The 15,442-nt window shown below is 49.9% G+C and overlaps 1 protein-coding gene across 3 annotated transcripts in view; it reads right to left on the bottom strand.

Annotated features, from left to right (window-relative positions):
• CDK12 (cyclin dependent kinase 12) overlaps nucleotides 1–15,442 on the bottom strand; it is a 34,662-nt gene that overhangs the window by 17,244 nt on the left and 1,976 nt on the right. For all 3 annotated transcript variants that reach the window (XR_013185246.1, XM_054649432.2, XM_054649433.2), the window contains exons 2-4: nucleotides 6,987–7,871; nucleotides 2,973–3,149; nucleotides 1,404–1,543 (exon numbers count right to left, since the gene is read on the bottom strand). Coding sequence is in view for 2 of the 3 variants with exons in the window: in XM_054649432.2 (XP_054505407.2) it covers nucleotides 1,404–1,543; nucleotides 2,973–3,149; nucleotides 6,987–7,871 (1,202 nt within the window). In the remaining variant the exon portion in view is untranslated. The remainder of the gene's footprint in view (nucleotides 1–1,403; nucleotides 1,544–2,972; nucleotides 3,150–6,986; nucleotides 7,872–15,442) is intronic.

Genomic DNA, 15,442 nt, shown 5'->3' on the forward strand with positions numbered 1-15,442 from the left:
GGCTGCAATGCACTCCTACTACTACTGGGCTGCAATGCACTCCTACTACTACTGGGCTGCAACGCACTCCTACTACTGGGCTGCAATGCACTCCTACTACTGGGCTGCAATGCACCTCTACTACTGGGCTGCAATGCACTTCTACTACTGGGCTCCAATGCACTCCTACTCCTGGGCTGCAATGCACTTCTACTACTACTGGGCTGCAATGCACTCCTACTACTCGGCTGCAATGCACTCCTACTACTCGGCTGCAATGCACTTCTACTACTACTGGGCTGCAATGCACTCCTACTACTGGGCTCCAATGCACTCCTACTACTACTGGGCTGCAATGCACTTCTACTCCTAGGCTGCAATGCACTTCTACTCCTAGGCTGCAATGCACTTCTACTACTACTGGGCTGCAATGCACTTCCACTACTACTGGGCTGCAATGCACTTCTACTACTACTGGGCTGCAATGCACTTCTACTACTACTGGGCTGCAATGCACTTCTACTACTACTGGGCTGCAATGCACTTCTACTACTACTGGGCTGCAATGCACTTCTACTACTACTGGGCTGCAATGCACTTCTACTACTACTAGGCTGCAATGCACTCCTACTACTGGGCTGCAATGCACTCCTACTACTTAGACTGCAATGCACTCCTACTACTGGGCTGCAATGCACTCCTACTACTGGGCTGCAATGCACTCCTACTACTGGGCTGCAATGCACTCCTACTACTAGGCTGCAATGCACTCCTACTACTGGGCTGCAATGCACTCCTACTACTGGGCTGCAATGCACTCCTGCTACTGGGCTGCAATGCACTCCTACTACTGGGCTGCAATGCACTCCTACTACTGGGCTGCAACGCACTCCTACTACTTAGATTGCAATCCACTTCTACTACTTAGATTGCAATCCACTTCTACTACTACTAGGCTGCAATGCACTTCTACGACTAGATTGCAATTAAGAAATATTTGGCTTCTGACTGTGGTGGTGTGAATCATAACATCTGTGACTGAAAATAGAATAAAAGTTTTTAACACACCTCACAGTTGTCCCATCTCTGGGTCAGTAAAGAGTTTAATCGAACACTGTTCTACCACAAAGGGGGAACAGAGGTTTACCCTGGTATTTCCCAAGCTGTGCTGCAATAAAATCTGACAATTTAAAAAGCAGGGGTTCAGCTGGCACCTGTGGCCACCACAATCACCTGACCAGACACCAAACCACACCCCAAGGCACAGGACCTCACCAGAGAGCAGAGCAGGAACCCGAGCACTAAACTCAAGATTCCAGAGTGGAATCTGGAACTGCTGGCCCTGCAGGAATTGATCACTGTGGAGCAGCAGTGCAGGGAGCTGAGCACAAATCCAGAGTGCATTTCCCTGGAGCCACGCTCACCTGTGTCCTTGTCCTTGGCTTTGTAGACCTGCCCGTAGGTGCCCTCTCCGATGATGCCGATGATGTCGAACTTGTCCACGCAGCGCTTGCCCCAGTCGCTCTCCGTCTGCCTCCTCTCCCCATAGCGAGGACAACAGATTCTGCAGGGGGAGAAGAGCTCTGTGAGACACCTGAGGGCTCCAGCTCAGTGCCATCCCACCAAAAAACACCTGCTTGATTGGGTTCATCCCTAAAATACAACAGCAAAGCTCAGGCATGTTGGTGTTGCATTCCCAGAATTGGAATTTTTATTTTAATGGATTTTTGGTGTATAACCCCAACTACAGAAATATTAACCTGGAAAGTTCCAGCTCAGTGCCATCCCACCAAAAACCACCTGCTTGATTGGGTTAATCCCTAAAATAAAACAGCAAAGCTCAGGCATGTTGGTGTTGCACTCCCAGAATTGGAAGTTTTATTTTAATGGATTTTTGGTGTATAACCCCAACTACACCCAATCAAAAAATATTATCCTGGAGGGCTCCACAGCTCAGTGCTACCCCACCAAAAAACACCTGCTTGATTGGGTTAATCCTTAAAATACAACAGCAAAGCTCAGGCATGCTGGCGTTGCACTCCCACAATTGGAATTTTTATTTTAATGGATTTTTGGTGTATAACCCCAACTACATCCAATCAAAAAATATTATCCTGGAGGGCTCCACAGCTCAGTGCCATCCCACCAAAAAACCACCTGCTCAACTGGGTTAATCCCTAAAATACAACAGCAAAGCTCAGGCACGTTTGCATTGCATTCCCAGAATTGGAACTTTTATTTTAATGGATTTTTGGTGTATAACCCCAACTACACCCAATACAGAAATATTATCCTGGATGGCATTATCACACTACAGCAGGGCAGAAATGGATGTCTGGGATATTTTGCAGGATACTGGATGTTTGGTTTTTATTTAAAACACTCTGTACAAAACAGTTTTGCTCCCTCAATGCCTGCTTATGTTTGTGATCAGGGGAAGTTCTCTATGCCTCCAATGTGGAATTGTGGAATCTCAGAATGGTTTGGGTTGGAAGGGACATGAAATATGGTCCAGTCATGGGCAGGGACACCTTTCACCATCCCAGGCTGCTCCAAGCCCTGGCCTTGGACACTTGCAGGGATCCAGGAGCAGCCACAGCTGCTCTGGACACCAGTGAAGAACCCAAATTTCCCATTTGGAACAAGCAACTTTTGAAAGCAGCAAGAGTTTTAATACAGAAATGCTCATCCAGAGGTTTTTTCTGGCTAAATCAAAGAGAACAGAGCTTTTGGGGTAGATGTGGCTGAAGATTGGACATGACACAATCCAGCAATTCCTACCATTAATTCTCAAAGAAATGGGCAAGTTGATCTGAGGGCTCAACCCACAGGAAACAGCCATTATACTGAATAATACAGAAATAGGAACTTGTTTTCTCCCCTATCTCACTTCCCTCCATTAAAAAATCTCTCAAATCAGTCAGGAGACTTGAGACTCAAAGATTTAAAAAAAATAAAAATTAAAATAATAAAAGCAAGAAGTCAAGGCTTACTTTGGTCTCTTTTTGAAGGGTTGCTGAGGTGGTGTGGCTGCCTTTGGTTCTGGGGAGTCAGGAGGAGATGGGTCCCCCCCAGGGAGCTCTGGGGGGAGCGGGAGGTCCGTGAGTAAATGTCGTGGTCTCTGCTCTCTGTCCTTCTTCACAGGTTTTGGAGGAAGAATCTCTTTTGGACTAAACTCCGAAAAGTTAATACAACACAAAAGTCAGACTCAACAAATAAACAGATAAACAAAAATAAAGTTACTGCAGGACAACAGCTCTGGTTGACAATGTGAGGTTGAAGTGTCAAAATGTAAAAGAAATCAGTTTAAATTTAAAATGTTCATACACCAGGAGAGAAAAGTGTCAGGGTGGAACACATCATGAACTGAACACACAGGTCTGCACTAGAACCTGCTCCATTTGCACACATCAGTAGCAGAATTCAGAATTTCCTGTGAGGCAGCTCAGGGGATCAGCCAGCACCCACTTTCTGACCTTTACTTCCTCTATTTACTCCATTTATCACCGTGAAATGAAGTGCTTGACTTGGTGAGGACCCCTATAAATACAGAGCCAGAGCTAAACCTTCCTCCACGAGAAACTTTCAACCTTTCAGCAAGGACTGAAATGTGGCTTTAACTCCCAAATGCTGCTGAGGAACCAAAAGTTGATTTTTAAAATCCAATTACCAATTATCAGGAGTTTGGTTTAGGCTGGCAGGAGCAGAAGCTACTTTCTCTTTCATGTATTCAGTGAGGAGAATTTCTAGCTTTGAGTAGTCATGAATTCTCCATGCAAATCTCTGCTTCACCAGGAAAAGGAAAAAAATTCAGAGATCCCAGGTCTGTTTTTAGGGCAGGGAGCAGATTTGGTGTTTGAGGCATCAGAATAAATGAATAAATGGAAGAATTTAGAATAACTTTAGAATAAATGAACTGATGGAAGTAGGTCATTTCCCCAATTATTTTATTAGCCACTGCCTCATAATCTGCACAACAATCTCTTGTGAAATCTACTTAAGGAAGGAGGAAGACCAAAAAACCACCAGAAATGGGAGAGGTAGATGGGCTGAAATTCTTCCCCCCATTGACAGCAAAATCCTTAAAAGCAGAATAATCATGTTCAAATATCCACAGAGAATCACAGGGAATTGTTAAGGCTGGAAAAGATCAAGTCCAACCATGAACAGTCACATTCACCACTAAACCACAAAAAGATTCAGCTTTTGTCCAGAATTAAAACCAATTTCTTCCTAAGACCATGGTGGGAAGGGTGAAGGTGTGTTTGGAGAGTGAACCTGCAGTGCCCAGGCTCCAAATTACCAATTACCAGTTCTCAATTACCAACAAATTCCCATTTCCTTGCCTTTTATCTGCTCAGTTCTCTATTTGCATACCAGCACTTGGTTCCTCTAAGCTCAGTTCCCCCAGGACACCTGGGCTGGTCACCAGGGGGAGGAACCAAACAGAGCCTTCAGAGCTGCCCAGGCAGAGAAAAAACCAAGAATAAACAGCAAGAACACAACAAAAGCAAATTGGAGCTCCTTTCCTCTGGACCAGGAGGAGTGGCACCCAAAAACCAGCAGGGGTGGCACCCAAAAACCAGCAGGGGTGGCACCCCAAAACCAGCAGGAATGGCACCCCAAAACCAGCAGGAGTGGCACCCCAAAACCAGCAGGAGTGGCACCCCAAAACCAGCAGGGATGGCACCCCAAAAGCAGCAGGGTTGGCGCCCAAAAAGCAGCAGGGATGGCACCCCAAAACCAGCAGGGATGGCACCCCAAACCAGCAGGGATGGCACCCCAAAAGCAGCAGGGGTGGCACCCCAAAACCAGCAGGGGTGGCACCCCAAAACCAGCAGGGGTGGCACCCCAAAACCAGCAGGGGTGGCACCCCAAAACCAGCAGGGGTGGCACCACAAAACCAGCAGGGGTGGCACCCCAAAACCAGCAGGGGTGGCACCCCAAAACCAGCAGGGGTGGCACCCCAAAAACCAGCAGGGGTGGCACCCCAAAAACCAGCAGGGGTGGCACCCCAAAACCAGCAGGGGTGGCACCCCAAAACCAGCAGGGGTGGCACCCCAAAACCAGCAGGGATGGCACCCAAAAAAGCAGCAGGAGTGGCACCCCAAAAGCAGCAGGGATGGCACCCCAAAAACCAGCAGGGATGGCACCCAAAACCAGCAGGGGTGGCACCCCAAAAAGCAGCAGGGATGGCACCCCAAAAAGCAGCAGGATTTCAGAGCCAGGTGAGTGCTGTGTCCCCACAGAAAGCTGCAGATTTGAGCTCTGCATCAAATCAGGACTAAATTTGTACCAATTCCTCCTCTCCTGGTGAACCAAGCAAACCTAAAAGGTCCTTCTGGAGAGGTTAAAGAGTCTCCACCTGATCAAATTCTGTCCTTGGGCACTTCAAAATCCAATTTTCAAGCCTGGATTTGCCACTAGGATTGGGGCTGGAACATTCCCCGGGCTCAGCAAGGACAAAAGTTCAGCTCAAAGAGTTTTGCTCATAAAAATGAAGGGCACTGGTGAAGGGTGAGATTCTGCACAGTCAGGGACACATGGAATTGCCACCAGACTCAGCAAAACAAGAGGGATTTCCCATCCTTTTATTGGGGAAAAAAGTCACCCAGAGGCATTTACTGAGCCCCAGCATCACCCCAGCCCTGAGGTCAGGGATAAAACCACTTTTACAGAGCTAAATCACACCTGGGTGGTAAAAAAAAAACCAAAAAAACAGAGCTCTAGGTGTGAGTGGTTGAAAAAATAAAATAGAAATTTGCAGGATAAATGTGGGATTGGAAATGAGGGAAAATCAGCAGGCAGCTCAAAGCTCCTGCTCAGCACAGACATTTCAAACCAGCAATATTTACTGAGCAACATCACAACAAACACTCACCAGCCTCACTTTTAGGTTGGAGGCAGTGGGAATATTTCCCTGCTTGCCATCAATACCAGGATCATCCATGAGAATAAATCCAATTATTCAGAATATGTAACACTTCACCACAGGGTGATTGTATTGAGTCAGGACTGTGGGATACCACACTGGTCACTGAAAATGTGCTTTACTCCCCAATCCCAGCATATCTTTAGTGATGGCTGGGAGGTTTTAGGGACTACAGGCTAAGCAGATCAAATAAAAAATGTATTTCACTGATGATGTTAAGTTAATGGCTAGAAAAGGAGAGTAAAAACAACTATTTGGGTGTTTTTTTTTTTTTTTTTCTTTTCCACTCCATTCTGGATATTCTGCTCCTTTCTTCCCACCAAAAGAAACCCCCTGAGTGGGATTTTCAGATAAATTCATCACAGAAGTCACAAGCACCCCCAGCCCAGGCAGAGCTGCAATCACAGGACAGAGCCAAGGCTGCATGTTTTGATCAGAAATGATCAGGAAATAAAGTTAAAGCAGGTGCAGTTTCACTCATTTTTAAGCTTTTCAAACAAACAATACCTACTTCTCAAGCAATAAATTGCTTGCATCAATTACTCAAGAATTAAGACAAAACTCAAGTTAAACCAATGCTGGTTTTACATATGGGCATGGCCTGTGAATCTGGAACAGAAAAAGCTCTGGTTTGTGTACTTGGTAGGAATTTTTTAGCTTTTTCCTGTTCCTTGGGTACAAGTTTCTACAGAATTAAGCAAACAAGCAAAAAAAAAAAAATTAAATTAAGTGTGCAAACAGCTCCAACACAAAGAGAGGCAAAACCCCAGCTCCACATTCCATCCCTGCAATAACCATGAGCAAGGAGTGAGGTGAAACCTTTACCAAGCAGCAGCCAAACCCCTTGTTTCCCACAGAGATAAGAGTCAAAAACCTGCAGGAGACCATAAACCCTCCACACACAAACCTGGAACAGCCCTGGCACAACTCCTTGAAACCAACAGTTAAACCACAGTTAAACTCTGCAGGATAAGCTCAAAACTGTAAAACCAACCCAAAAAAAACCCCCAAAAACCCCTTTTTATTCAAGGCTTTGCTGTTAAATGCTAAAGGGGATGCTCTGGTGTGACCTTACCTATCCAAGTCATCTTCCCCAACTAAAATAGGGGGGAGCGGAAGCGGAGGCAAGGTGGAAGTTTTCAGGTGTGGGATAGCAGCCGTCACAGACACTTGGGTTTTTGAAGCCACCTGCACAGAGGACTGGGAGTTCACCTGAGAGGATAAAGTAGACGTCCTTGGGTGGGAGGAAGATGGCAAAGACGTTGGGGCTGGAGGAGGAGGAGGGGCCTGAACAGGAGTCACGGGGGCCGGAGGCAGAGGAGGGACCGCGGGTGACGGAGGCAGCGGCGGCAGCGGCGGCGTGGGAGGCGGAGGGGTGGTGGTGGGCAGAGGTGGAGGAGGGGATTTGATGGCAGGGAGGGGAGGTGGAATCTCCTTCTCTGCTGTCTCTGTCTCCTTTGGAGATACCAGGTCCTCTACCACTGCTACAGGCTTCGAGTCTTTTGTTCCCGTGGGTTTGGAATCCCTCAGTGGAACAGGGTGCTTCCTCTCCGAGTTCTCCTCTGCCTTGGATTTTGTTGTCTCCACAGGGGCTTTAGGCTCTGCGTTGGTGTACAGTAAATGAACCGAGTCCGTGTCAGGAGCTTTCTCAGATTTAACAGTTTTGGTGACCTTTTTCGACTCTGTCCCAGCCTCCTTCAGCTCAGCCAAGCTGTTCTCCTTCCTAGCCAGGAAAACAGGGGAGCCTTTGGCCTCCTTGCCGTCCACCTTGGCTGCAGCTGCTGCAGCGGCCGCTCTCTCCTTCTTCTTCCTGCTGAGCTCTGCTCCCAGGCTGGAGTTGAGTGGGAGCCTGCTTGGGGAGATGCTGGAATGGCGACTGCGGGAGCCAGACCTCTGCTTCTTGCTGTGAGATGAGTGCCTGGAGTAGCCAGGGCTGCGGCTCCGGGATTTCACGGATTTCCTGCGGAGAGAAAGGAAAACGGAGCTCCTCTCACCCTCTGAGCTGCTCACCCACAGCTGAATGTGCTGTTGGTCAGCTCAGAGAGGCCACAACATCTGTCAGGAGAGGCTGGAGCTACTGGAAGGAGTTTTTGAGTCAATCAGGAGCAGTTTTTGAGTCAATCAGAGCACCCACCTGTCCCGTGCCAGACCCACCTTCAGGGGAAGGACAGAGGCTGGACAAGCTCAAGGGAGAGATCCCAGCTCACACACCCAACTGGAGACTCTTGGAACACTCCAGGAATATTTAGGAATATTTCACAGGAATTATGTGCAACTTTAAAGGAAACCATGGATAAAACAGGACTGCCCTCATGGGAATGCTGCCTCAGGAAATCGGGCATTTCAAGCTCCTCTCACCCTCTCAGCTGAATGTTTGTTGTTGGTCAGCTCAGAGAGGCCTCAACACCTGTCAGGAGAAGCTGGAGCTACTGGAAGGAGTTTTTGAGTCAATCAGGAGCAGTTTTTGAGTCAATCAGAGCAGTTTTGTGCCATCAGCACCCACCCTTCCTGTGCCAGACCCACCTTCAGGGAAGGATCAAAGTTGGACAAGCCCCAGGGGAAAGAGGAGATCACAGCTCACACACCCAACTGGAGACTCTTGGAGCATTCCAGGAATATTTAGGAATAGTTCACAGGGATTATGTGTAACTTTAAAGGAAACCATGGATAAAACAGGACTGCCCTCATGGGAATGCTGCCTCAGGAAATCGGGCATTTCAAGCTCCTTTCACCCCTCTGGTTCTTTTGCTGCTATAAGAACCCAAATTTGCAGAGTGTGATTTGGAAGAAGGAAAAATAAACCCCAGGAATTTTAACTCTATTGGTCAAGGTCTTCCTGTACAAAGAATGGGTTCTAAATCAGGTGTGTGTGTGCAAAAATAATCAGAGAAAATCTGTGCTGGGAGAGAAGCAAGGCAGGAAACACCTCACACCATCAGGGCTCTGCCCACATGAACCTGCTCAGGAGAGAGGGGAAACTGATGGGGAAACCAGATAAACACTAAAATGGAAGGGGAAACTGGTACTTCCAGTGCTTATATCCAATTCCTGATAAGCCAGAACTGTTTCCTCCACTCCAGGAGGAACAAGGATTGGGCAGGGGGAGGCAGGAGGCTTTAATGGTGTGCTGGGCTCTGATGCCAACAGGACAAGCAAAAATTCTGAGTTCAAATACAGTAACAGACATGACACTCAGGACACATCTAATTTGGAAAACACAACATTCCCTCAAAACAGTCCCACAGCAGCTATAAAACACATTTAACAGCAGCAGTTCAAATACAGGTGCCACTGGCTCCCTTGTAACCATAGCCAGAACATAATGAACAACACAAACAGAATTATCCCAAGACAATAAACATTTGGAAAATCAACTGCAGAAGTGAGACAACAGGAAATTCCTGTCCCAACACCAGCAGCACCTTGCAGGAGGTGAAGGGGATCAGAATTCCTCTCTCCCACCTGGAAGCACAAGCCCAAGAACAGCAGGGCTGTAGGGGAGTCCTTACCTTTAGCCTTGCAATAAATATAAATATACAACCAGAAGGAGAAAAAAGCAGGCTCTGCAGTCCCACAGCTGTTTTCCCTCCTCTTTTCCCAAAGTTTCTGCTCAGGGACTGACAGTCTGGGCTGCACTTTGTCTGGCACCATGAGCAGTTCCCTTTCCAGCAGCTCCAAAACATTTGCAAGTTATGGAAAACATTCCTAAGGAATCCTCTAGGATGTCACTCACTGCAACCACAAAGTTCTGGGGTTAACATTCCCTACAGCCAATTCCTGCAGGATGGATTGTTCAAGATGCTGCAGTTCCCCTTCTCCTGCCCCCTGTCTTCCACCCTGCCCCATGAGAACCCCCAAGAGTTTCAATTCATGGAATTCTGGAAGGGTTTGGGTTAGAAGAGACCTCAAAGCCCATCCAGTGCCACCCCTGCCATGGCAGGGACACCTTCCACTGTCCCAGGGTGCTCCAAGCCTGGCCTTGGGCACTGCCAGGGATCCAGGAGCAGCCACAGCTTCTGAGCTCCCCCCAAGTGAGCCCTGAGCCCCCTTCAGGTGAGCCCTGAGCCCCTCCCCAGGTGAGCCCTGAGCCCCTCCCCAGGTGAGCCCTGAGCCCCCTCCAGGTGAGCCCTGAGCTCTCCCCAGGTGAGCCCTGAGCCCCTCCCCAGGTGAGCCCTGAGCCCCTCCCCAGGTGAGCCCTGAGCCCCTCCCCAGGTGAGCCCTGAGCCCCCTTCAGGTGAGCCCTGAGCCCCTCCCCAGGTGAGCCCTGAGCCCCTCCCCAGGTGAGCCCTGAGCCCCTCCCCAGGTGAGCCCTGAGCCCCCCCAGGTGAGCCCTGAGCCCCTCCCCAGGTGAGCCCTGAGCTCTCCCCAGGTGAGCCCTGAGCTCCTCCTTCAGGTGAGCCCTGAGCCCCTCCCCAGGTGAGCCCTGAGCTCTCCCCAGGTGAGCCCTGAGCCCCCTCCAGGTGAGCCCTGAGCTCCTCCCCAGGTGAGCCCTGAGCTCCTCCCCAGGTGAGCCCTGAGCTCCTCCTCCAGGTGAGCCCTGAGCTCCTCCTCCAGGTGAGCCCTGAGCTCCTCCCCAGGTGAGCCCTGAGCTCCTCCTCCAGGTGAACCCTGAGCCCCCTCCAGGTGAGCCCTGAGCTCCTCCCCAGGTGAGCCCTGAGCTCCTCCCCAGGTGAGCCCTGAGCTCCTCCTTCAGGTGAGCCCTGAGGTTGGAATTATGGAATTCTGGAAGGGTTTGGGTTGGAAGAGACCTCAAAGCCCATCCAGTGCCACCCCTGCCATGGCAGGGACACCTTCCACTGTCCCAGGGTGCTCCAAGCCTGGCCTTGGGCACTGCCAGGGATCCAGGAGCAGCCACAGCTTCTCTGGGCACCTGTGCCATGGCCTGCTCATCCTCATCATCCTCAGCAGAATTAACCCAGCTGGATGCAGAGCAATCAAACCAGATCCCAAGTAAACACCTCCAAAAGTCCAATTTTACCTTATTGAATGGTGCCAGTTTAGAAAGAGCCACCAGGGACACCTGCCTGGGCCAGGACAGGTGAGGGTGGGCAAGCCTGGAATGCTCAGAGCCTCTCTCAGGGCTGGAATGATCCCTGACCTTCCAGCAGCAAATATCCACCCTCCCCTGCTCCAGGAATAAACCCACCCATTCCCTCCCAGTCCTCTTCACCCCACAGGCACCCCTCACCCTTTTTCTCTTCACTAACAATAATTCCCTGCAGTTACCACACAAATAACTGCAGTTTCCAGGCTGGTGTTCACAGCTGCTTTGTGAGACCTGAAAAAGGCTCCACATGCACCCAGAGCAAACCTCACCTCCCCTCCTCAGAGCATCAGCAGCCCCCAAAATTCCAGCCCAGCACCTGCTGAGGGGCCTTTTATCACTGCATATCTCATAAAAAACCAAAAAACAGGTAATAAAGTGCAGAAGATGCACAGGCAGGTTTTGCTTCTGGAAGAAAATAATTTCCATCCTCTGGAATTTTTTTTTTTGTAACCATTAACAGCACTTTTACCCCTTTTTCCTTTAATTTGTTAAGCCTTGGTGTCACATTCCACACTTTGCTTGCTTTAGCAAGGTTATCCAGCATGGATGAGGGACAATTCAGCCTCACATTCCTTCCTCCTTCTGGATAAAAATGCTCTGGGATTAAAACCCACCCTGCTGTCCCTCCAGAACTGGAAAACAGAAATAAAAGACACCAACCATAACAGCTGTGAATTAAAGCAAGGATGGCTTCATCTAAAAATCCAAATTAAAAAGCACTATGAGATTTATTTAAGTCACACAATCAGAAGATTGGGATGAGGGGAATGCCAGAACCTTCCACGCTGAGATAACCAAGGTTAACAGGTTAATACCCACATAATTCCATATCATCCACCCAAAATCACCTACCAATATTTCAATATTTTACCTGCTCTGAACAACACTGAGTTAAGGATAAAGCAGAAAACACTATCAGGGAAGCCTGACTGCTCCAATTTCTCAGGAAAAAAAAGCTTTAATTCTTATTTTTGACCAGAGGAAGGAGTCAGCATGTGCACACTCCCACCTCCAGCAAGCTGAGGGGCTCTGCAATTCCATCTCCTCGTTTGAGCTGCGGTGACAGCAGTCACCACACAGAATGGCAAAGCACATCTGGTATTTTCCCCACTGACCAAACCATCCTCGTTGGGAACTGAGTTGTTTCCCACAGCCACTGGAAATGCAAACAACTCTGCATTTTCTCCAATCAGCACAGCACACGGCTGCAGTTCCCTGGTGATGTGTTTTGGACATGGAGATGAAAGAAAACACTAAAAAAAACCCAAAAAACAAAACCCACCCAGTATTGTCAGTCAGTGGAAATAATGGAGTGTCCCAGAAAAGCCTGAGGAACACAAGCTGTGGTCAGGTGTTCCCTGCCTGAGTGTGCCAGTTAAAGAGGTTTTCTCTCCCAAAATAATGTTCCTGCCCCTCCACAGGAAGCACAGAAGGGATCAAAGTCAGCTGCCTCCTTTCAAACTCATCTGCAGCACGTCAAGGAGAGGAAGGCTCTGCCCATCCTCTTCCTCAGGTGTGCCCTGAGCTCCCTCCAGGTGAGCCCTGAACCCCTCCAGGTGAGCCCTGAGGTTGGAATTATGGAATTCTGGAAGGGTTTGGGTTGGAAGAGACCTCAAAGCCCATCCAATGCCACCCCTGCCATGGCAGGGACACCTTCCACTGTCCCAGGGTGCTCCAAGCCTGGCCTTGGGCACTGCCAGGGATCCAGGAGCAGCCACAGCTTCTGAGCTCCCCCCAAGTGAGCCCTGAGCCCTCTCCAGGTGAGCCCTGAGCTCTCCCCAGGTGAGCCCTAAACCCCTCCAGGTGAGCCCTGAGCTCCCCCAAATGAGTCCTGAGCCCCTCCAGGTGAGCCCTGAGCCCCTCCCCAGGTGAGCCCTGAGCTCCTCCCCAGGTGAGCCCTGAGCTCCTCCCCAGGTGAGCCCTGAGCCCCCCTCCAGGTGAGCCCTGAGCCCCTCCCCAGGTGAGCCCTGAGGTTGGAATTATGGAATTCTGGAAGGGTTTTGGTTAGAAGAGGCTTCAAAGCCCATCCAGTGCCACCCCTGCCATGGCAGGGACACCTCCCACTGTCCCAGGGTGCTCCAAGCCTGGCCTTGGGCACTGCCAGGGATCCAGGAGCAGCCACAGCTTCTGAGCCCCTCCAGGTGAGCCCTAAACCCCTCCAGGTGAGCCCTGAGCTCTCCCCAGGTGAGCCCTAAACCCCTCCAGGTGAGCCCTGAGCCCCTCCCCAGGTGAGCCCTGAATCCCCCCAAAGTGAGCCCTGAGCCCCTCCCAAGGTGAGCCCTGAGCCCCCCTCCAGGTGAGCCCTGAGCACCCCCAGGTGAGCCCTGAGCCCCCTCCAGGTGAGCCCTGAGCCCCCCTGGACACACCTGACCCAGAGTCCCCCCTCCCTTTCAGTCTCAGCTCACAGCCTGGCAGCTCCACAAAGCAAAACTAACACATGAATTAGAACTTCAGCTTCATCTGACACATGGGAAACAGGTGAAATTCCCCCTGTCCCTTTGTTAAACAGGTGAAATTCCCCCTGTCCCTTTGCTAAACAGGTGAAATTCCCCCTGTCCCTTTGCTACAGGCACTGCAGGCAGGTGTTTGCCAAAGGGAATGAACACCTCACACAGTCAGTGAGTTTTCTGCCCAGGAAAGAGAGGGGAGTAACTTATCAAGGCAGAGGTTCAGAGAGAATGTAAACAGTGAGTAACCTTTGGAACTCATCTGGCTTGGGGTCCAGCATTTAGTCCAAGATGTCCTTAGAAAGCAGCTCTGAAAGTTTAGGGAAGCAGCACAAAGTGCTCTGAAGTTGCTCCCATAAATCAGAGAAATGGAACTGCTGGGTTTTTCAGCTCAGAAGAGCAGCCAGCCACTCACACAGAGAGGTTCTGTGAGAAAACTCTAAAAACTCTCAGGATACCTCTGAAGTTGCTTCTCCCTGCTCAGGGCTGGCCACTGACCCAGTGGCACAACTCAGAGCTGTACCTCTCACCCTTCAAAGGGTCAGTAAATGATGTGTCACAGTAGCACCACCAAGCAAAAAGGATTGAAGGGAAGGAGGAGAAAACCATCCAGGCCTAGCCCTGAGAACCTCCCAGGTGTACACAGAGAAAACAGGCCAGAGGAGGAGCAGCCTGGAGGAGATTTTCACTGTAAAAATCACAGTGGAATTCAGAATTTTTATGTCAGGGCTTGCAGGGGGTTGAAAGCAACACAGAAATGCCAGCAAGGACAAAGGGGAGTTGTCCATGGAAGACAGAACTCCTGAAGTTCAGGGTTGTGGTAACAAAGACCAAATTCCAACAGGCCTGTGTGCTTTGGGAACTGCTGAGCTGGAGGATGCAGCACAGCATTCCTATGGGCCATTACATTCCAGGTCACATCTGAATTGCCATGGAGCTCCAAGCAAAGCTCCACAGCATCCATGGAGACAGCTGGAAACTCACTGAGTGTAAGCCAGGGCTAGGGGAAGAAAAGATCAACGTTAGACTGTGTCACAGGGTGATTAATGAACACCTGAAATAAAACACACACAGCTACCTGGAAAGAATTGTTTCCTTCTGGAGCAAAGTTACTGAGTGAAAAGGAAAAGGAGGGAAAATTAGAGGCAAGCCAAAATCCAGCTGGTTGCTCCTCATCCTTCCAGACTGCCCAGATTTCAGAAGGGAAGGGAAGAAATTCTAGTGCTGAGAAAAGAAAGTTTAGGCTGAGAGATGGAGTTTGCACGTGGTTGTCGCTAATCCAAGGGGAAAGAAAAGACAAAACAGTTCAGAAAGAGCAAAATCCACCCCAAAGGAGCCCTCCTGAAAAGCAAGATCATGTTCCCACATGCAGTAAACAGATAAAGGCTTCCAGAACCAGGTGAAACCATTCCCCATGGCTGAACTTCCTGCCAGGTGAGAGCCTTGGATGCTGCTCAGGGAGCCTCCCCAGGCAGGGGCCACTCCAGAGGTGGGTGGAACTTAATGCCAGAGCTGCCCCAGCCTCCCTCCCAACATGGACGCTGCCTCCTGCCACACGCTGAGGTGTTTCCCAAAGCGTCAACTCCATTTCCAAGGGAATTGTCAAGGCCCCGGCCACAAAAACTCCACACACGCCTCACCAGGGCCAAACTGGGCACCGGTGGGGAGGAAAGGAAAGGAATCACAGAATGGTTTGGGTTGGAAAAGTCCCTCAAGAGCATCCCATAGGTGAGAACACCTTCCACTATCCCAGCTTGCTCCAAGCCCTGTCCAACCTTGGACAACTCCAGAGATGGAGCATCCACAACTGTGCCAGGCCCTCACAGGGAAGATTTTTTTCCTAATTTAGTCAGAACCAGGTGAAACCATTCCCCATGGCTGAACTTCCCGCCAGGTAAGAGCCTTAGCTCCTTCTCAGGGAGCCTCCCCAGGCAGGGGCCACTCCAGAGGTGGGTGGAACTTAATCCCTCCCTCCCTGCCCGGAGCCAGCATGGATCTATCCCACCTAAACGCATCCCCCCTTTATCCTATCACTCC

Source organism: Agelaius phoeniceus, chromosome 26 (assembly GCF_051311805.1).
Source record: "Agelaius phoeniceus isolate bAgePho1 chromosome 26, bAgePho1.hap1, whole genome shotgun sequence".
Taxonomy (NCBI): Eukaryota; Metazoa; Chordata; class Aves; order Passeriformes; family Icteridae; genus Agelaius; species Agelaius phoeniceus.